Here is a 21,078-nt window from a genome sequence, read left to right on the forward strand (position 1 = left end):
GTGCAAACCCCCATAAGGTATCTATGCTTACTCTTCTTGTCCTGGAGGGTTTTGCATTTTATAGCCTTTTAAGAGAACAAAGGAAGAAATAACTACATTAGAAAAGCCCCATCTTTCAATTTAAATTAATTAGAAGTTATAACATGTTGAATATAAATAAAGGATGAACATTTTACAGCATTTGTCATGATTATTTTGACAATAGTAAACCTACACTAGATTTTAAATAAAGATTTCTTAAGATGGTAATCATTCCCTTGAAGTGGTAAAGCATGTATGATGCTCTAGGGTTGCAAGTGAACATGACAATGATAAGCCTTCCAAATTTAATGGTGCAAAATTGTTTGAAATTTGTAAATGCATTGCATGCATCTACTCCCCTTCTGTCTCTTCCCTCGAAATGTTGTTGGTTTATTTGTTTCATTCAATAATTGAAAGAAATGTTTGTTTACTTTTGATTTTAATGAAACTATGGCCCTTTATCCAGTGGAAAGGAAAAAATGAAGTCATGTTACCGATCTTAAGTAGTTGGGAATAAGGCTTTGCTATAACTGTTGGTCTGCTGCTGCTGCTGTTACTTACTGGTCTGTTGCAGCTACTGCTTCCCTGGTGGCTGCTGCTGTTGCTTACTGGTCTGCTGCAGTTGCTGGCTTGCTGCAGCTGCTACTTCCCTGGTGGCTATTGCTTGCTGGACTGCTGCTGCCGTGGAGGCTGATGCTTGTTGGGTTGCTACTACTGCAATGTTGTTGTGGGGCGGCTGCTACTAGATGTTGGTCTACTGTAATGTTGTTGCTACAATGGTTTTGTCCCTAGCCTTGGCTCTGTTTTGGTTAGTTTTGTTAGACATGTCCATATGTGTTTTACATTACTATTTTAAAATTTTTGTTTGATCCAGACATGCTTTAGATATTTAGGTTCATACATGAAACACATTATAAGTTTAAACAAAGTAACAGTCTAGTGGTAAAAGAAAAACAATATGTAACTTTATGTCTCATTCTCTAAACTTTACCAATTAATGTTATGTTATATATTTTTTTAAAATTATATTTGAATAAAATATTCATCTCTATGACATATAAGAAATATACATCTCCTATGTGTTGTAAACTATTTTTTTGAAAATTGTGTCGGCATGTTGGTTTTCTATCACACGTTTAGAACTCAGCTTATTAGCTTTGAAGTTCTGGGTTTGAACTTGAGGGAAATCACTTTGTGCAAATAATGTCAAAGGTTAAGTCTATACCCAATTAACCCATTCCAAATCACCATTCAATAGGGTTTAAACTGGGTGTATTTTTTGTCCGCGTTGTGTTGTATCATGTCAAGTGCTTGCATTCATACTTCTTAGATGGTGACTGTTTAAACCATTTATTTAGTTTGTTTTATCTCCAATCTATGAAAAATAACTTACATATTACAAAATTACCCAATCTTAATTGCAACTTCAAATTCTTGAAATCAATAAGGAATCCTAATTACCACAATCATATTTTATTTGTAAAATTGAAAAACTAGGCCTACATTTCATAAAGAAATCTAGATCAATGAAAAATTACAATGCTTATATATTATGTATATGCGCGCGCGCACGTGTGTCTGAGGTGGTTCTTGCAGTGTTGAATTAAAGTGGGGTTGGTCGTCGTAGTGAATTAGGTTGGAATGGGTTAGAATGGGCTATTGTGGCTAATGAAGAAATTGAGGAATTAGGGTTTTGTGTTTAAATTTAAAAGGGATATTATTGATACCATAATGAAGGCTATATGGTCTGATATGTCATGTTGTTAAGTTCTTAGTTGGATTATCAGACATCACCTTAATATGGGGATAGGCACAATTTCACATAAATACGAACAATCAAATAGGTTGAAACAATTAAACTAAAAAAAACCCTAAATCAGAAAGGGAAACAACGTCTTAACTTAAATATTGAAGTAATACAACAAATTGATCACCTATTGGAGTATCAGACTACGTTGAGGTGTGACTGTGAGAAAGAGAGAGTTGCCAATGGTGGTTGAAGGCCGGTGGTTGTGTTTTGGGCAAAACAAAACAATACTAACAAAACAATAATGGTGAGATGTGCATTGAGAGAGATGGAGAGATGGAGGAGCAACCACAAAACAATACTAACTGATTGGACCAGGTAGAGGTGCAATAGATTGTCCTTGGTGGTGGTGGAAAGTCGGTGATGGCAGAGGGGTGCAAAGGTAGTGGAGGAATGAGTAGGCACACTGACAGTGAGAGAGATGGAGTAGTGTGACATAGACTGAGAGACGAAGATAAAAGAATGAATATGAGAAATTAGATTTATAAAATGCATATATATATATATTTTAAAAACTGATTTGGTTCTGTTTGAATTGCGGTTTTTGAGGTAATGCACTAACCGAGCCATCAATGTATAAATGGTTCTCAGCATTTAATAAACCAAGACCGGATCAGTTTTACACAGAACCAAACCGAACCATATGGACTAGACTAGTTTTTGTGATAGCCCTAGTTTCTAGTTAGGTTAGGTTGCTTGGATATTGCTCAATATCAACTGGAATTTAGGTTGGGTTACAATTTTGAAGCCTATAATTGGATTAAGTTTAGGAAAAGATGTCGATGCTTGATCAAGACTTGGGTCAGCCTTGGGTTAGGCAATATTGAGTTGAGCCCAACTGAGTTGCATATCTTTATAGTGGCATCTCAATTAGTGTCCATAAGGAAGCATATCATATCTACTTGAAGGATCCTGATTCCTGTGACTAAATAGACTGCAGTCGTAAAATGCATTGTGATTGTATGCAACTTTTTTTGATGAATAAGTGCCTACACACCCAATTATGGTGTTAAACTGGGATCACTTAGGATACTATGGTACTGACAACAACATGTCACTAGAGATGCCCTAGGTCCAATACAATCGCTGGTTTGCCCTTGATTTCATCTGATGCCAAGTTGTTTTGTAGAAAAATGAAAGACTTAAGTTGAATGAGAGAACATCATGTGGAGTCACACTCTTTAATATTATTTATATGTGAAAATATTACTGAAAGTACAGGAATACCCCTTCTAAACTATTGTTAAAATAATAACTAACAAATATATTTCCTAATTTTGAGAGTATAATATTTTTTCCACGAAATATATGATGGTTTCTTCCAAAGATTGCAATATGTGCTTTGCATTTCTGTGATTTAAAACAATTGGGTAAATATTGCTGATACTATTCCCTGATTAATCACAAGAAAAATCATTTGCCTTTTTGGCCCTCCTGGAGTGGGCAAAACTAGCATTGTTCGTTTTATTGCATGTGCTTTGAACCGTAAGTTCTCCTGATTTTCTGTAAGAGGATTGTCTGATGTTACTGAAATCATGGTAGATCATAACTTTTGAAACTAGGAGAAACATTGTTACATGATTAAACATTGTTATTATGCAGATATCATTTTGTATTATTAACTTCCAAAACTACATGTTGGGGCATCGTCGAACCTACATTGGTGTAATGCCAGGAAAGATGATTCAATGCTTGAAAAATGTGGGAACAGCTAACCCTCTTGTGCTGATTGATGAGATTGACAAGGTATGCTAGTCTTAATAACATCGACAACTAAATGGCTTTGTTCTGGTACTCTTTTAGTGTTCAGGATGGGTTTTCTTTGGTTGTAGAGCACAATTGCATGTCTAATATGGACAAAATTGGTTTCCGACCGATTAAAGCTTCCGAATATTTGTGATGATTATTTGTAGTGCATTCTAGAAATGACTTTTTTTGTTGTTTATTTTGTTTTTTGTTTTTCCTTGTGGTAGTTGGGAAGAGGACATCCATGTGATCTGGTAAGTGCTATGTTGGAACTCCTTGATCCAGAGATTAAAGACAAATTGAAGAGATTAAAGAGCAAGGAAGAAGATCAACCATCAAAGCTTGGGAAAATTAAAGAAAGTTAAGGGAAAAGCAAAGATTGAACTAAGGTATGGAATCTATCTTGAATCCTTATGATTAATTCATCAATTTCATGAAGTCATAATGAGATTGGAAGATTTGAAACCCATTTGGGTTAGGGTTTTGTGTTATGTATTTAATTGAGCTAAATTTAAGAAATTAGAACTTGGGTCCTTTGATTTTGTTTATGATTGGAGCTCAATCTGCTGAATAACATATGAAATGAACTTTAGATTATCCATAGAACAAGATTTATGCAAGGATCAAGTGTGTTTGTGAGTTGTGTTTTGGGAACTTTCAAGATTATGAAAGATGAAACATTGACCTTGAACTTGAAGCAAAGATTGATTTGTGTGAGGTGAAATTACACTTGAATGATGTTAGTTTATCATGTTGTGGGGTAATTTTAAATGTTTTTGAGTGATTAGAGTTGAAACCTAGCTTAGAAAGTGGAAAAAAACAAGTGTTAGAGCTTTCAGCAGCAGATTTTGCCTAGAGTTACACGTGCGGCGGGGCTTCTCGCATGTGCGGTAGTCCATTTCCAGCGCCAAAAAATGATTCTAAAATAAAAGCACCTTGTCCCGCATGTGTGGCTCAATTCCCGCACGTGTAGCCCTGTTTCCCGCAGGTGCGGGGCACCCCGGTTCCAACTCAACTTCGGATAAGCATATCTTTTTCATTCGGACTCCATTATAAGTGATTCTTGAGCCTAAATTCAAGCCCCGGAAGTCTAGTTTCCAATGGTGGTAGTCTCACACCCAAATTCTAAGTACACAAATAGATATGCTCAAATTAGTGAAGATTGTTCACTTTCTCTCTACCGATTTTATACCATTTCTTCTTCTAACCCGGTTTCCTTTCGTTTCCTCCTATTTTTCTAGACACGGATTATGACCTACTGAGGACCAATGAGTTTAGAACTAACATAACTAACTGATTAAAGAGTAAAGAAAGGGATTGATTTTATTCATATGTTGTGTTATGTAATTGTGATTGTAGGTCAAGACTAGGACATCGTCCAACTACTACCAAAAGCCTATCACTGTGAGTAATAATAGTATAGTAAAGATATGTTTTTCATTATCTATCTTGATTTATGCATGACATGATTCTCTAAATGTTACATTTTATCTAAATGCACAAGTTTGCAAGAAATGTGAAATAAGTTATGAACAAGAAATGTAAATTATTTATAATATGATATGGTGGGCCCAAGGCCGTCCTGTTTATCTGTTCCGCTTATGCTATGGCATGATATGAATTGTTCGGTCTTTAAAACCTAATCATTTTGGTATGGAACAAAGTGTTTGTATGGAACTAAGTGCTACAGTGTGAGTCATCTCTAGAGTCCGTACGAGTCACCTCTTGAGTCCATACATACATGAATTGGGCCCAATGAGAGGTGGAGACATGTCGATGTTCCATCTACTCCATGATTAGATACGATATGCTACGTTTGGACCTAAGGTCGTTTTGATATATGATTGGACCCAATGCCGTTTTGTTATACATGGACCCGAGGTCGTTCAAAACATATGATATGAATACAAATGTTTTACATCGCTATATGACTCATGTTACGATGTGTTATTTTATATGCATGAATGGATGCCCTATTTTGAAATGTGCTTCTAACCTTTTGTATAAGTGAGCGTACCACGCACCACATAAAATATTTTGTAATAGTTTCAAGCATGTATTCCATTTGAAAAGACATGGATTATGATACGTAAATGTTTCTTTTGAAATAATGTAGGATACGTTTCCGCATTGTGAAATATGTTTTTCTAATGTTAAGGACATCATTCATTAACCTCCTTACTTTAATATTATTCACTGGGCATTAGCTCACACTTTTATTTTATATATATGTAGGTGAGCCATTGGGGACTAACACTAGAGTTGTATCGAGGTCCACCTCTTCGTCAAGCCGCCCGGGTTATGCCTCCGTGTCAAGGCTTTAACTTTGTATTGGAGAATTATGTATTTTGTTGAATCTTATGTATTTGTGTGTGAGATCTATGTAAGTTCTGTGATTATATATGTAAATATGGAAAGTATATTTAAATACTTAAATTTAGGAATGGCAACGGGGCGGGGCGGGGCCGGGGACCACACTCCCCATCCCCGATCCCCGATGGTAAAAGTTTTCCCGTCCCCGGCCCCGATCCCCAACGGGGAACCTATACCATCCCCATCCCCGTCCCCAACGGGGATCGAGTTTCCCCAACCCCGAAAATTCCCCGGTCCAAATCTGTTCAACAACATCATCAACAACCACCCTGGTCCAAATCTATTAACAACATCATCAACAACAACTTTGAACATCAACATTATCTACAAAATCATACACACAAAGAGGGACACACACATATATGTATACACATACACATAGAGAGACACGCACACATACACATCTACACATACACACACACAGAGGACGACAGAGGAGCTCGGCGGAGATCGGCGGCGATGACGAAGGAGATCAACACAGATCTGAGATCTGAGATCTGTGTATCTGTGAGATCAACACAGATCTGAGAAAAAGAGAGTGGTGACTGCGATTGCGACGGTGGCTACGATCTGTGACGGTGGCTACGACGAACAATCAATGACGGAAGACGACGACGATTGAGACGAACAACGGAGGACGATGGCGACTCCGGCATCGCGTACAGTGACGGAGGCACTGAGGAGAAGCGAATGAGAGGTGCAAGAGCGAGAGAGAGTAGAGAGAAGCATCGTGGAGGCATCGCGGACAGTGACGGAGGCACTGAGAAGGCACTGTGTATCTGCGAGAGAGAGTAGAGAGAAGCGAAGGAGAGGTGCGAGAGTGAGAGAGAGTAAAGGGAAGAGAGAGAGTGAGACAGGGGTCAATGAAATATTATAAATAGATTGATAGATAATAGATATATGAAGTTTACTTCGGGGAGGTAACGGGGACGGGGCCGGGGACGGGCCGGGGCTCGAAAATATATCACCATCCTCGGCCCGAAAGTCAACGGGGATTTATTTTCTAATATCATTCCCGGCCCGTCGGGGGTATTTTTCGGGGAAAAACCGCTTTGATCGGGGTCAGGGGGTCGGGTCCCCGTCGAGCCGGGTTTAAATTGCCATCCCTAAATACTTAAATTAATCTAAGTCTTCATGTATGCAAAAGCTCAATGGGCATTATCTTTATGTTGGCATTTGCTTCCGTGTAAGGTCCCGTGTTTGAATAAATATTATTTTGAAATTTTGTTTTGAGGCCTATGTACAGGCCGGTGATGGACCAAACTTTTAGGGACAGATTTGGGTCGTGGCAATAAATCTATCTATGTTTAAGGTATATATTTATACATACAAGTGGGTGTTGTGAAATCTATAAAAACATAAAATTTTAATTTAAATAAATATATATATATATATATATATATTATGTGTTGTTGAAATGGTAAGGATGTTGTTTGTTAGATCCAATGAGTTCAAACTCCATTTACTTCATTATATAATTTTTTAGAGTGTTGCTATCAACACCACATCAATTATTTTGGACCATCATTTTTTAGCTTTTTTATTTTATTTATTACAAAAATAATCTGAAATGAAATTACAAAAAAGGATATTAATAATTTTAGAACACCCCATTTCACAATTAAGTCTACACACCCACTACATCATGAGTTAGAGTTTATGAGAGCACCCGCCTCCATCACCATCCATCCATCTTCTTCATTTTCAAAACATATTCACCATCAAAACCTTAAAAATCCTTTTGTAGCAATATTTCAGCGATAACGGTGGCAACTATTTGATTACCTACACTTTTTCAGCAATGACAATGAGTAAAATTTTTTCCAACAACTACAAATTCATGAGACGAGTGAAGTACAACAATAGAAACTCAAAGGAGATTCTTAGTTTTGATGGTGTTCTTAACTCAGAAGATATTAGCCTTGTAAGGATAGATTCTTGGGGAAAAAAAAAAAAAAGGAAAAAATAATAAAAAAAATCATTATTTTTTCGGGACTAAACTCCTAAATATGTGATTGAAATTCGGGAACATAGGTCTGAACATTGTTCATTTGTTCTGGAACAGGTAACCAATTATTTTTTATTTTTTCGGGAACATATAATCAAAACTCTTGGAGACAAAGGAAAATTTTGAATCGACAATAAAAAAAATTTACATTTATTTTCTCAGATCATGAACACTTGTGGAGATGAAATAATAATCACTTTTGTGAGTTTTGTTAAGATTTTTGGCAGAGAGACTTTTTGAGGTATGAGAGTGTGCATTCAATTAAATGGGTAAAATATTTTAACAAGGATAATTTGGTATTATTTGGGGGAAAAAATGAAATTTTAAGGGTTTTGAAATTTATAACTGGGTATCCAAATAAATGGAGAATCTAAAATAATTGATAGGGTGCTAATAGCAGCACTCAAAATTTATTTTAAATGGCTGTTATAAGGTATTTTGGAAAAACTCAAAAGATGAGACACATTTGTGTCAATACTATAAGGGAGGATTGTAATCCATTGGATTATTAATCTTGAGATATATAGTTCTTGGACTATTTAGTTAGAAAGGATTTGTATCCCATGCTTTATTATTGTTATTATTATTATTATTATTATTATTATTATTATTTTAGGGTTAGATGTTTGAAAATGACTATTTTATTAAATCCAATGTTTGATTGGAATATTATGAAGAATGATAAATGCTTAATAGACTATTTTATCATTTTCAATTGTTTACTACGTAATACCGAAGGATAAATGCTTAATATACTATTTTATCATTTTTAGTTGTTTACTAAGTAATACCAATACTAAATCTGTCTTTAATATTTTAATTTTGTTTAGTTAGATTAAATAAAAATTTATTTTATTTTTTAAATTAAATAAATAAAACATTAATAAAAATTTATGTTATTTTTAAAATAAAATTTTAAATAAATTACGATAAATTAAAAATATATCCCTAAGATTTGTTTAAAATATAGATTGACTCCATCCCCTTATTAAAAATTTTTATTTAACAAAACTAACTGAAAAAATAAAATTCATAATTGTTCTCCCATGCAATAATAAAATTAGATAAATTATTAATTGAAACATATTTTTAACATCATTAAAAATTGTTAATTGATTTGATAATTTATTAATAAAAGAGACAATTTGTTATGAAATTAAAAACCTCAAGGGGTATAATGTAATTTTCAAAATCACAGGGGGTAATTTGTATTTTAATAAATCTCAAGAGGTGTATTTATAATTTACCCAAAAATGTATTTAGAAAAAATAATACATATTAAATAATGACATTAAATAAAAACTAATAAAAATTAAACAAAATATCAACAAAAACTTAAAATAAAATATCAATAAAACATCTATAAAAATTTCTTTAAAAAATTAAATAAATAAACATCAACAAAAATAAAATAAATAATTTATTTTATTTTTTTAATTAAAATTTTTATATTTTATTTTATTTTACTAAATATAATACATAATAAAATTAAATATTTAGAGGACAAATGTTTCATTTTACAACTTAATCCCATAGAATTCTATTCCCATCATTTCTATCCCACATTTGAACTGACTCCATAGTAAATTGGACATGGAGTCCAATCCCTCCCTCTAATCATTCCAAACACACACCACCTAGATAGACAAAAGATAGATGTTTTGAGTACATACATACTAGAGCCTAGAGGGTGTGTCCGAATATAAAATATAAAATTTTAATTTAAAATATATATGTCATATGTTGTTAAATTGGTAAAGATATTTCTTAGATCTAACATCATGGGTTCAAACTCCATTCACTTCCTTATATAAATTTTTATTTTAAATAACTATTATAAGAGTATTTTTAAAAAACTCAAAATATGAGACACATTTCAATACTATCCGGAGAATTTACATATTAGTAGTATAGACAGAAGATAGAAGATGAAAATAGAAGATATATATATATGTAAGTAGATTCCTAATAGTCCTAATTTTAAGATTCAAATCCCCAAATCTCAGGATGCTATGGACTCACTCATTTCATAAACAAGTCTTCAAATGAATGGGAGGTCAGTCAGAACCAGATGTTAGACGAATCTGCCAAATTCCCTTCAGCAAAGTTTGAAAAAGAGACGAGCTAAATAACAATGTAGTCTCTTTCATCAAATCTGGCTATCAGCTAGTTTGGAATTTTGAGACGAAAAAGTGACAGCAGACATACATCTCCCAAGGAAGAGAGCATGGAAATGGAACTTGGAAAAGCAAATTGACAACATCAAAACTAGACCAAAGAGCCCCATAAAAAGGGGTAAAACTCATAATACCAAATACAAAGCTTCCATAAACATCCTCAAAACACGCACGCACGCACAGCATATGATTATACAAGGACCTTATTGACAGTGAAGTAGTTAACCATCCAGCACATTAAAAAGAAAGATAGAACATGAAACCACTTAAAAGAGCCAAAACAGTATAAGACAACTCCAAATAAAAATTAGTATGTCAGGAGGCTGCATACTGGTAACTTCATAGTCAAGAACGATCTGGCTCCATCTGATTCAAATGGAAGGTACCTTCGTTGTTCTTATGTACCTCAACCTTAAATTTCTCCCCTTTGTCTCCCCTCTTCACTTTGAGAACCATATCAATCTTTGCAGATTCTTCCATGACCTGTTATAACAACCAAGAAACATATATGAAGTCAAAGAAGTAACGGTGTATTGTGTATTAGTGCAAATTGAGTAATCATTAGCGGGAACGATGTGTGTCCGGTGTTGTGTGTGTGTATAAACTGCACTTTTATGATATTTTCCATGAATACAGATAAAAAAACAATGCCTAATTAGTATACATTAATGTGTGTTTGGAAGGGAAAAGATTGAGTATACATCTAACCTTTGGCATAATGCACAAAGTGATGGTCCCAAGACTTGAACCCATAACCTCAAGGTTATTAGGCCAAGTCTTAACCATTGAACCAATGGTCACCCCTACTTTCCAAGAATACAGATCTGAGGTTAAAATCTTGCCTCAGACAAATAAACACATAAATTGCTAGATAACAGATGCTGACCTCAGCTTTTGCATGAACTATCTCTTGAAGTTCATAAGGGAACAATGAGTTGGACCTCTGCTGGATGGTTTTCACAGCATGATGCGCAGCATCCTGAACCACAGGATCATGCGTTGGCACTGCTTGCCATCCTGGGCTATGCCCATCTGATTTACAGCCAACATCATTATCGTCATTACCAAAGAAAGAACTCAAAACTTTTGACATAATATTGTTCGCATTAAAGTTCAGCAGAACTATATTTTACAATCACAGTGACTACATTAAATCTCCACATAAAGAATATTTTTTCTGAATCGACCTGTTTGAAGTCCGGAAGATGGTCAAACTAACAAGAGAACAAAACCCAAAATGTCAAAAAACATTTATAAACATTTTCCTTTTCTTGACAATGACAACATAATATCATATAAATCCCAAGGGGTTGGCCTGGAACCTGGGGGTGTGCTCACTCTATGGTCTCATGTTCAAAACCTCCTGGGTGCAAACAATTTCTTGAGGAGCCAGTCCATACGTTTAATTGGGTCTCCTGCTAGTGGACGGTGGGATTGATCCCCTGGCTTAGTCGGTCCTTTGGGCCGGATACCGAGTAATCAAAAAGACAAAAAAAGAAAGCATAGTATCATATAAGGGGAAAGCATATCCATGACGAGTTCATCCCCAAATAAATAAATAAATGAATAAGTAAATGAACAAATAAACAATCTTAGGATATGGCCACTAAGAAAAAGGACTACGTAAAGACAATCCAAGGGCCGTTTTCATTGATTTGAAACTTGCAGGGAAGAAACAGGAGTAGGAAATGGACAAAAAAAAAAGGAAAAAAGGAAAAGAGAAGGAATAAGAAAAGAATAAAAAAAAAAGAAAAAAAAAGGCAGAGGGATTCTCAGCCTCGCACACAAAATTACTTGCCACTCGATAATTGCTGCATATACTACATCAATAAAGCCAAGCAGAAATATGGTCCAGTTTCATAGAAAATGGATGGTATTTTTTTTTCCCTTACATTTCCCATCATTATTAGTACAGTTACTTTGTGCAATCAGAGATTTTCTTAAATAGTGTTTGATATGATTAAACAATATCATGTCAGCTACTACTTATCGAATAAATACCAAGTCAAAACTAAACGACTTAAAGTTCAATAATCGTTAGCTACCTTTCTTAACACCAAGATCTGACGGGGTTAATGCAGGAGTGTCACCAACATCACCAGCATGCTTGAATTCCTGCAATTCCTTGAAGTTCATCCATGGCTTCACCCAAACTTTTGCCTCATAGAGTTTCTTCTTACCCGCATCAACAGCCTCGAGAGTTATATGGTGCAACGTACCAGCAACCACCTGTTCTTGTGCCTTCACCACCCGCACGAACTCGAAGAGTGTATTCTAAAAAAACATTTAAAGCAAGTGAATATCTAAAGATAACAAAATATCTAATTATGAAGTAAAGGATTTAGAAATGTTAGTTTAATATATTTGTTTTTCGTTTGGAGGGTGCAGATATTATCTAAATGAAATTAATGAGATGACAACTTGTGATCATATGAGAAATGAACAACAAAGTATGTCCAGGACATAAAATTTTGCTTCAATTCAGTGCCCTTCTTGATCTAAGTCTAAAAAGGAGAGAGAAGAGGAAAACAAAGAGAATATTTTTCAAAAAATATGAAAGAAACCAATTAAGAACATAAGTAGATCACTAAACCAATTAGCAAAATAAAGAGTACAATTTCAGCATGCGCAAAAAAAGAAAAAAAGAAGCCGTCCAAGCGAAAACCATAGTATTACTACCCTCACCACAACGATTGTCCATGGTCATTACTCATTTGTGCTGTTCGGGAAGGCATTTTTTTGGTTTTTTTTCACTAGAAGACAAATTGGTTACAAAATCAAAAAAAAAAAAAAAACAAATACAAACAAAATATCACATCAAACCCCATAATCATTCCACTTTTTCTCTCACAAACATTACATCCAACCACAAAAAAATCTAATTATCTTCCCAAATACAAAAAAAAAAATTCTCCAATAATATCCTACAACTAAAAAAACCTACAAAAAAACCCACTTCTCAAACGCCCACATTATGTGATTACTTTTAAATGCTTGTATGAGCTAAGAATCACAATACTGAGCATGAATTTTAAAAAGAGCTTTATAGAGATGTTCACACCAATCTATTTCAGAATTCAGTTAATATACAGTGTAAGTGCTACTGATTATCTGGCAATCCATAGCCATTCAAATCCCGCAAAGCCAGCACCTCATTCAAGTCCCATAAATTCAGGAATTCCCCCTCACAGCTGACAATGCTCTGGGTTGTTTCCTTCAATAGTTTAGGGCATGTGTGTGAGGTAATTAAATCCTAGAGTTTAGCCTTCAATTGTACTGTTCCTTTATTTTATTGTTTTGTAATGTGAACATATTCATTGCAGAAAGAGAGCATCTTTGCTCTGATACCATATAAAGATATAGTCAGCCATAAAAATCTCGCTGAAACTAGGTTAGCTTTACTTCACCTGGCCTCGGCACCCCTCTTATTCTAGTTCCATGCCTTTCAAACTGCTACATACCTCAATCAATTGGCTTCCCACATCCAATCTTCAACACAAATCCCTTTTCATCACTCTTTTTTTGGGACTCCCCGAACTACCACAAGCTTCATGTTTTTGGCTTCTTGTGTGCCGTCCTTGGTTATGACCATACACTAAACATAAACTCAAACCTTGCTCTAATCCTTGTGTCTTCCTTAGTTGTTCCACCTCTCCAAGTGCCTACAAATGCTTTGATCCTTCCACCAATTGTGTCTTCATCTCTCAGCATGTCATCTTTGATGACTCTATTTTTCCCTTTGCCTCTCATGATTCATCTCACTCGTGTCACTTCCTCTACCATTAATACTCAGTTTATTACCTCTCTCTCTTGCTGGCACCACTCTTGTATTTCTTGTGCCAGTCATGCATATTCCTTCCCACAGTCCACCAGAGCCGCAGGTTGTGGAACTTGCACCACTCATGCCCAATGCCCATATGACTCCGCCTGGGTCTTTCCTCCCACCCACAAATCCCCACCTCCAACTCAGCCTACAGTACCTACCATTTCACATGGTGACTTCTCCTCCCAACCCCTTTCTAAACATTCTACTTCTAAACCTACTTCTTCAGCTTCTAATCCCATTCCTTCCAACTCAACATCATCTGATACACAATCCCTCCAATCCTTGCTACTCAAATTCATCCAATGGTCATACTTCTCAACCTGCTTCTTCGGCCTATAATCCAATTCCTTCCAATTCAACATCAGAATACACAATCCCTACAATCCTAGCTACTCATATTGATCCTATGGTCATAATTCTCAACCTACTTCTTTGGCTTCTAATCCAATTCCTTCCAACTTAACATCATCTGATAAATGATCCCTTCAAACCTTGTCTACTCATATTCATCATATGGTCAGGTCCAGCAAAAATATTTTTAAACCTAAACAACGCTGTACCACTACCAATCATCCCCTTTCTAAATCCCTTAAAACGTTGATCCTACTCGTGTTTTTCAAGCCCTTGGCACATAGCCATGTCCAAAGTATTTAATGGCCTAGTCCACAATGGCACTTAGGAGATAGTTCCCTCTCAGCCGAGTCAAAACCTTATTGATACAAAGCTTGTTTGGTTGCCAAGGGTTTCCATCAACAATCTAGTATTAATTATACTGGTACATTTAGTCCAATTGTTAAACCCACTACTATACGAGTTGTCTTGCTCTTGCGCTTGCTCATGGATGGCCTATCCGGCTGCTAGATGTCAACAATGCTTTTCACCATGGCTCCCTATTTGAGAGGTTCATATGCCTCCACTTCCTGAAGTCGTTTTTCCCTCTCATGTTTGCAAACTTTGAAAAGCCATCTACGGTTGTAAACAAACTCCCCGTGCATGATATAAGGAAATCGACATTTTCTTGCTCTCATGGTTTCACTCAGTCCCAGTCAGATACCTCGCACTTTATTTATAATCACAATGATACTACGCTCTTTTTCCTCGTCTCTGTTGATGATCTTATAGTTACTAGGAATGACACATTTTCTATTTCTAAATTCACATGTGCTCTCGCACATCCATTTCAGATAAAGTATTTAGGATCTCTTCATTACTTTGTCAATATTGAGGTCCTCTCCACTCTTACTAGTTTATTTCTTTCTCAGCATTAACATATTTTGCAGCATCAAAACACACTATTATGGTTGGCTCAAAAGAAGTTAGCACTCCTTCACCTACTACAAGGTCTCTTGTTCTTCAGAATGGCTCCCCATCAGCTCATGCATCGAACATCGCAATGTCATTCGTGCTTTCCAATATTTTCCTATCACAAGATCCAATATCATTTATGCAGTCAATAAGCTTGCTCAGTTATGCATCGACTCTTATTAATTTATGCATCAACTCTCAGTCTCATTGGACAACGACCAAACATTTTCTTTGATATCTAAAGGGCACTCTCAATCATGTTTTATTTTTAAAGCATCGTCTCAGTCCCTCCCCCCCAACCCACGCACCCAACAAGTAGAAATGGATTGTTGCCTATTTCTCTACTATAGCCGAGTATTGTGACGTTGCCATTGACGCACAACTCTCTTGGGTCCAATGTCTACTTAGTGAAATGGGTTACCAAACCCCCAATCACATATTGTGATAATGTTGGGGCAACTTATCTTTATGCCAATCTGTGTTTCTGCTCATGTGTGAAGCATATAGCCATTGATTTTCACTTTGTGCATGACAAAGTCTCTAAAGGTTACTTCAAGTTACTCATGTTGCCACCACTAACCAGATCAATGATGCCCTGACTAAACCATTATCTTGACAATGTCAATCTGTTATACAGCTAGGGATTAAATCGATTCGATACAATTAGGGCATGTGATGGAATTTTATCCTAGAGTTTAGCCTTCAGTTGTACTTTTGTGTTTCATTATTAATTTTATTTTGTAATGAGGTTTACAATATTAAGAAAAAAAAAAAAAAAAAAAAAAAAAAAAAAAAAAAAAAACCCATATGCAAAAATGGATGATGATTACAACCCACCAGAAAGTGGGATTGTTTTGGGGGGATTGACAAATCAAAAAAAAAAAAAAAAGCATGACAGAAATTGTGTTCAAGCCAAAAGTATAGATATATTAGATATACAAACCCTAGTAAAACAAAAACAAAAAATTAAGAAAGAAAAACCTCTTTTTTGTTGTGTTCTTGGATGGCAAATCGGGCGAGATTATCGATATCGGCGGTGTTCTGGTTGGATGAATGAGAATCGTGTAGTCCTCCGAGAGTAGCCATGTTTGTGCTACAAATAAACACTTCTTCTTGTGCTTGAATTTGAGATACAACTACTACCGCTGGGACTAATATCGCAACAGAGAAGCAGAACAACAAGATAGACCTCTCTACTTTCATTTCATTTCAGTTTTTTTGGGTAATTTATAGCGTTCTCTTTCACGGTTGCGATACACGATAAAGCTCCCCCCCCCCCCCTGATGCCTGAGAGTTTGATACGTGGCGAACGCGTGTCGCTTTCATGCTCTTCCTCAGTAAAAATGTCCTTTGCTTAACTTCTAAGCATTCTGCTAGGGATGGCAATTTAAACCCGGTCCGATGGGATCTGATTCCCCGATCCTGATTGAAACGGTTTTTCTCCGAAAATTATCCCCATAGGGTCGGGGATGGTATTAAAAATTAAATCCCTGATAATTTTCGGGCCGGGGACGGGAATAGATTCCCCAACCCCGGCCCCGGCCCGGCCCCGCCCCGATCATTCACCGCGTGTGTATATCTATATATATAATATATATGTTTTAGTGTTTAGACTTAGTTCAGTGCCTTATTATATTATATAATATATATGAGTGGCTTGTTTATTATATTACATAATATATATGTTTAGGAACTCAGTGGCTTTTCAACAACTCTCTCTCTCTCACTGTCTCGTTCTTCTCCCTCTTCTACTCTGTGTGTGACTGATCTGAGTCTGAGAGATGAGAAAGAAGTGTCCAAGCCTCCGTCGCCTCCTCCCCTCCTCGTCTTCACCACCATCCTTCATCGCCTCTTCTCCTTCTCCCCGTAGTCCACTTCGCCCATCCGTGACCTCCTGTGCAGTGAATCCGTCATCATCGCCATAGTACGGTGGTGGATCGGAGGCAACGTAGCCTCGATTCTCCTTCGCTGCCTCCGATCTGTGTTGATCTGATGTCTACGACGGTAGATCTGCCTCCAATCTACTATGTTGATCTGCTATTTTTTTATTTTTTTATTTTTTTTGATGTTGTATTTGATCTATAAGTTGTACACACGTCTGTATTGCTGTTTTTTTTTTTTTTTTTTTGACGAGGAATTTTCGGGGTCGGGGAAATCCGATCCCCGTTAGGGGGCGGGGGTGGGGGCGGTGATAGACTCCCCGTCGGGGATCGGGGACGGGGACGGGGACATTTCTACCATCAGGGATCGGGGACGGGGAGGGTGATCCCCGGCCCCGCCCCGCCCCGCCCCGTTGCCATTCCTACATTCTGCCGCAATAAAAGTCAAAGTATTCGTTTGAAATGAAAGTTGATTTTTTTTTTAATCCTTTTGATATTTTAATTTAAAATTAAAATTTTTTATTTGTGTTGATTTTTTTTTAAGAGAAAAAATAAAATAATGATAATTTAAATGTAATATTTTATTTATTAATTTTTATAATTATTTTAGTCAAAAAAATTTCATTTTAACCTATGCCAAACGTGAGCAAAGTAATGTTAGCCCATCTCCAACCCTTCACTAAACCTAACATCAAATTTGAAATTTGGTGGAAAAAAGCACTGTTTGGAGCTCCAACGGTCACTACTAAAAAAAGTACTTTTTGCGACCGCTACAAGCCTTCGCAAATAATAAAAAAAAGTTGCAAAAGACTTTTTGCGACGGCCTATGCGACGGCAAATGAGGGTCGCGAATGTGGGGGTGGCAAATACTTTTTGCGACCGCAAAACAACAGTCGCAAACTATTTGCGACCACCTAACCTACTTATAGCGACTAATATTTTGCCGTCGCAAAAGAGTTTAAAAAATGCCTACAATGTATTAGTGACCACCTTCTTACCGTCGCAAAAAAAAAAAAAAAAAAAAAAACCTACAATCGTATATATATATAGAGATATATATATATTCAAATATTATATACAATAAACGTAAAGACATATTTGCAAAACTCTCAACATTCATGCATTATTTTGCATTTCTTCCTTTAATAAAATCTCAACATTCATGCATTAACACTTCTTCTACACTTTCCTCGAAACTATCACAAACCTCAAAATATAATTTCCACTAAACCAAAGAACTAAACAATCAAAAAGAATTGAAAGTGAATTAAATACACATCCATGCTTCCTAGGTCCACACAATATTCTTTTCTTTTTTTAACCTAAATGGTGTAAAAAAAAAAAAAAAAAACCGCTCTACTCTTACTTGCGTGTCTTCTTTTTTTCCATGTAACGCATAACAGCGCTGCTCCTACTAGTTGAAGGGAATGAACTTTCAGGACACAATGGAGGCGACTCTCCCATGAGAACCATTGGAGAAGCACTAGTCTTGATGATCTGCAGCACTACTCTCCACGCTAAGACCAGAAAATGAGATGCTGGAATGGGCATGCATTGCAAAGCAAAGATTTGGATCAGTTTTAGAGCTTATCACGGAATCAACAGATGCCGGATTGCTGATAGCCGGCTGCATTGACTTAACTAGTCCAATTGATGACCCCTGGGGAAAACAAGCAACATTTGATGATAAGTGCATTTTAAATCAGATGTAAACTCACAAATAACAAGGGGTTTCAGTAGTACTTCAATGAGAGAAAGCATAAGCATTTATTTAGAAACTCCAGCAGAAATATTTGATGACATACATGCAACTGTGAAATGTTTGCTAGAACGTGATTGACAGGTGTTGAAAGGAAAGGAGAGGTGTTTATGTCAGTTTGGCAAGCAATAATCATGTCAGAAATTCAAGAAGCATGGCTATGATTGAAAACGTGTCATATAACATTCCAAGAAGAAAGGCCCACAGCTCAAAGCCAATAAGTAAGGTTGAGAGGGCAAATAATGATGGTACTGTTTGGCTGACTAGAATGATTAAGATTGTGAGGACCAAGAAAATATATGAAGAATGGAAGAGCAAAATCTTCACAACTATGCTGTAAAACAAAGGTGTTGCAAGAACTATCACTAGATCATATGCAAAAGTCCTACTATGAGAATTCAGAAGAGAATGATAAACTAAGAGCAAGGTATGCAACCATGGAACTATAAAAGCAATTTGGTTACACCAACCATGGAGCAGCAGTATAAATGTCAGTTTCAACCTTGTTGATGTTGTTTTGAACATCAGGAGGTAAAAAAATTTGATCCACTCTGATATGCTTAGCTGCTTCAAGATAATCCAATACACTCCCAAGACTCTCAACAATGGTGCTAGCTTGCCACACGACATGGTCCAATGTATTCGATGTGCTAGTATGGAACTTCCCTTGTCCAGTATACAAAACAACGCATCCAATGCTGAAATCAAAAACATAGAACAACAATGGACTCTCAGATAAATCGATCCAAATCCAAATATTCAATTTAAACTCGTAGGTATTGTGTGTGTGACACACACACACACACACACACAGAGAGAGAGAGAGAGAGAGAGAGAGAGAGAGAGAGAGATACATTGCAGCAATGGTGAACGTCAGAAAAATGAGAGAAAGCGCATAAGCTGTTCGAGAATAGCCATGGTATTGACGTTGGCAGCAGCAACAACAGAGACAGAGGAGGAGCAGAGAAAGGCCAAATCCCACAAACCAGATTGCAGCAATAACAAACAGGGGAGCACCAGTAAAAGCCACGGACTGCATTTAGAACTGAAAATATAGACATGCAACATGCATAAGTGTAAACACATCGTCATGAACTCTACCAAGAACAATAATTAGAACCAAAAGTTATTCATAGACAAATTCCTCTCCCTTTGCAACCAACTGCACAAAGCAAATAAAATAATACAAAATCCAGTGAACCAAAGTCCCCGAGTTTGTAGAATTTGACCAACTTTTCCATATAGAACTATGAGAAATTAATTAGAAGTCACAGGAAGATGGAAATCATATCCATCACAGAGCTAAACTATGGATGCTACTAAAGCTTTTAAAGCCAATGGATAGATGAAATTTGGGTGGGTGCCTATTATCCTTCATGGCATTTACAAAAATAAATATTCAGGCTTCCCAGCAACTTATTAGTTGGATCAGGACAATATCTAAGAAATCATTGGTGATTAGTTAAGGTTTTATCTGTGACAAATTTTTTGTCGCCAAGCCCATATGTGTGCTTGGGGAATCTTGTTAATGAGAATATATCATAACATCCAAAAAATCTGAAAAAAAATAATTGGTATACAGTTCAATTAAGCTTGTATGTGTGTGATGGTGTTGGATAACCTTTGTCGCTGAACATTGACATATACACATATCCACACGAAGATGCATGAACCCAAGGGAGATAACTTTTCTTTTCTTTTCCTTTTTCTATTTTTTTTTTTTTTTTTTTTGCGCCGATGGCTCATCAGGAAAATGCTCTCATCTTGGATTTTTAATTGCTCAACAAAAATAAAAGCAAAACATCAATGAGACTTAAAAAAAAACTTAGTCAAACAGAACAGAGATACATATTTTAGAGTATGACAATTCAAAATCTGAGTGAAAAAGCCTTTCTTTAAAGTTTCAACCAATGAATGATGCTCCATAATGCAAAATTGTTGGTCCTTGTAGGGACATACATAACAAGTGATATAAAGCACCAAAGAAATCATTTGAAACCGAACGAATAAGACAAACACTTAAAATTCAAAAAATAATCACTTACATTATTCATATGCTTCCTCGTGTCCTCCCCTAAAATGTTGATATGATCTAATGCAAGAATTGACCCAAGTGCAGTCACCAACAACACTTTTAGGACTGGAATTGATGAGGCAATGAAGAGATCCAAAAGCG

General features: G+C 36.1%; 3 protein-coding genes across 5 annotated transcripts; 1 reads left to right on the forward strand and 2 right to left on the reverse strand.

Moving 5' to 3' along the window:
- Positions 1 to 491: 491 nt before the first annotated feature.
- Positions 492 to 6,004, forward strand: LOC114305046 (lon protease homolog 1, mitochondrial-like). 2 transcript variants are annotated; one of them, XR_014361572.1, is made up of 5 exons: positions 492 to 800; positions 3,431 to 3,574; positions 3,802 to 3,963; positions 4,934 to 4,978; positions 5,810 to 6,004. XR_014361572.1 is itself a non-coding variant. In XM_082915486.1 (4 exons), exons 1-3 carry the CDS (start codon positions 768 to 770, stop codon positions 3,937 to 3,939), a joined length of 315 nt encoding a protein of 104 aa, XP_082771612.1. In that variant the 5' UTR covers positions 492 to 767; the 3' UTR covers positions 3,940 to 3,963; positions 5,810 to 6,004. The 2 variants fall into 2 exon arrangements, 1 of the variants encoding a protein (XP_082771612.1); XM_082915486.1 differs by lacking the exon at positions 4,934 to 4,978.
- A 4,220-nt stretch (positions 6,005 to 10,224) lies between these two features.
- Positions 10,225 to 16,820, reverse strand: LOC114301921 (cysteine proteinase inhibitor 6). Its single transcript, XM_082915487.1, has 4 exons — positions 16,245 to 16,820; positions 12,178 to 12,406; positions 11,019 to 11,164; positions 10,225 to 10,615 (listed from the first exon to the last, which is right to left on the reverse strand). The coding sequence occupies exons 1-4, from the start codon at positions 16,464 to 16,466 to the stop codon at positions 10,478 to 10,480; spliced, it is 735 nt and encodes a 244-aa protein (XP_082771613.1). The 5' UTR covers positions 16,467 to 16,820; the 3' UTR covers positions 10,225 to 10,477.
- Positions 16,821 to 18,328: 1,508 nt separating this feature from the next.
- On the reverse strand, positions 18,329 to 19,956 carry LOC114302833 (uncharacterized). 2 transcript variants are annotated; one of them, XM_082915488.1, is made up of 3 exons: positions 19,757 to 19,956; positions 19,405 to 19,600; positions 18,329 to 18,803 (listed from the first exon to the last, which is right to left on the reverse strand). In XM_082915488.1, the coding sequence occupies exons 1-3, from the start codon at positions 19,939 to 19,941 to the stop codon at positions 18,627 to 18,629; spliced, it is 558 nt and encodes a 185-aa protein (XP_082771614.1). In that variant the 5' UTR covers positions 19,942 to 19,956; the 3' UTR covers positions 18,329 to 18,626. The 2 variants fall into 2 exon arrangements, with proteins under 2 accessions (XP_082771614.1, XP_082771615.1); XM_082915489.1 differs by having other exon boundaries at positions 19,373 to 19,600.
- Between the last annotated feature and the right edge of the window lie 1,122 nt (positions 19,957 to 21,078).

Source organism: Camellia sinensis, chromosome 2 (assembly GCF_055761805.1).
Source record: "Camellia sinensis isolate YWXY chromosome 2, ASM5576180v1, whole genome shotgun sequence".
Taxonomy (NCBI): Eukaryota; Viridiplantae; Streptophyta; class Magnoliopsida; order Ericales; family Theaceae; genus Camellia; species Camellia sinensis.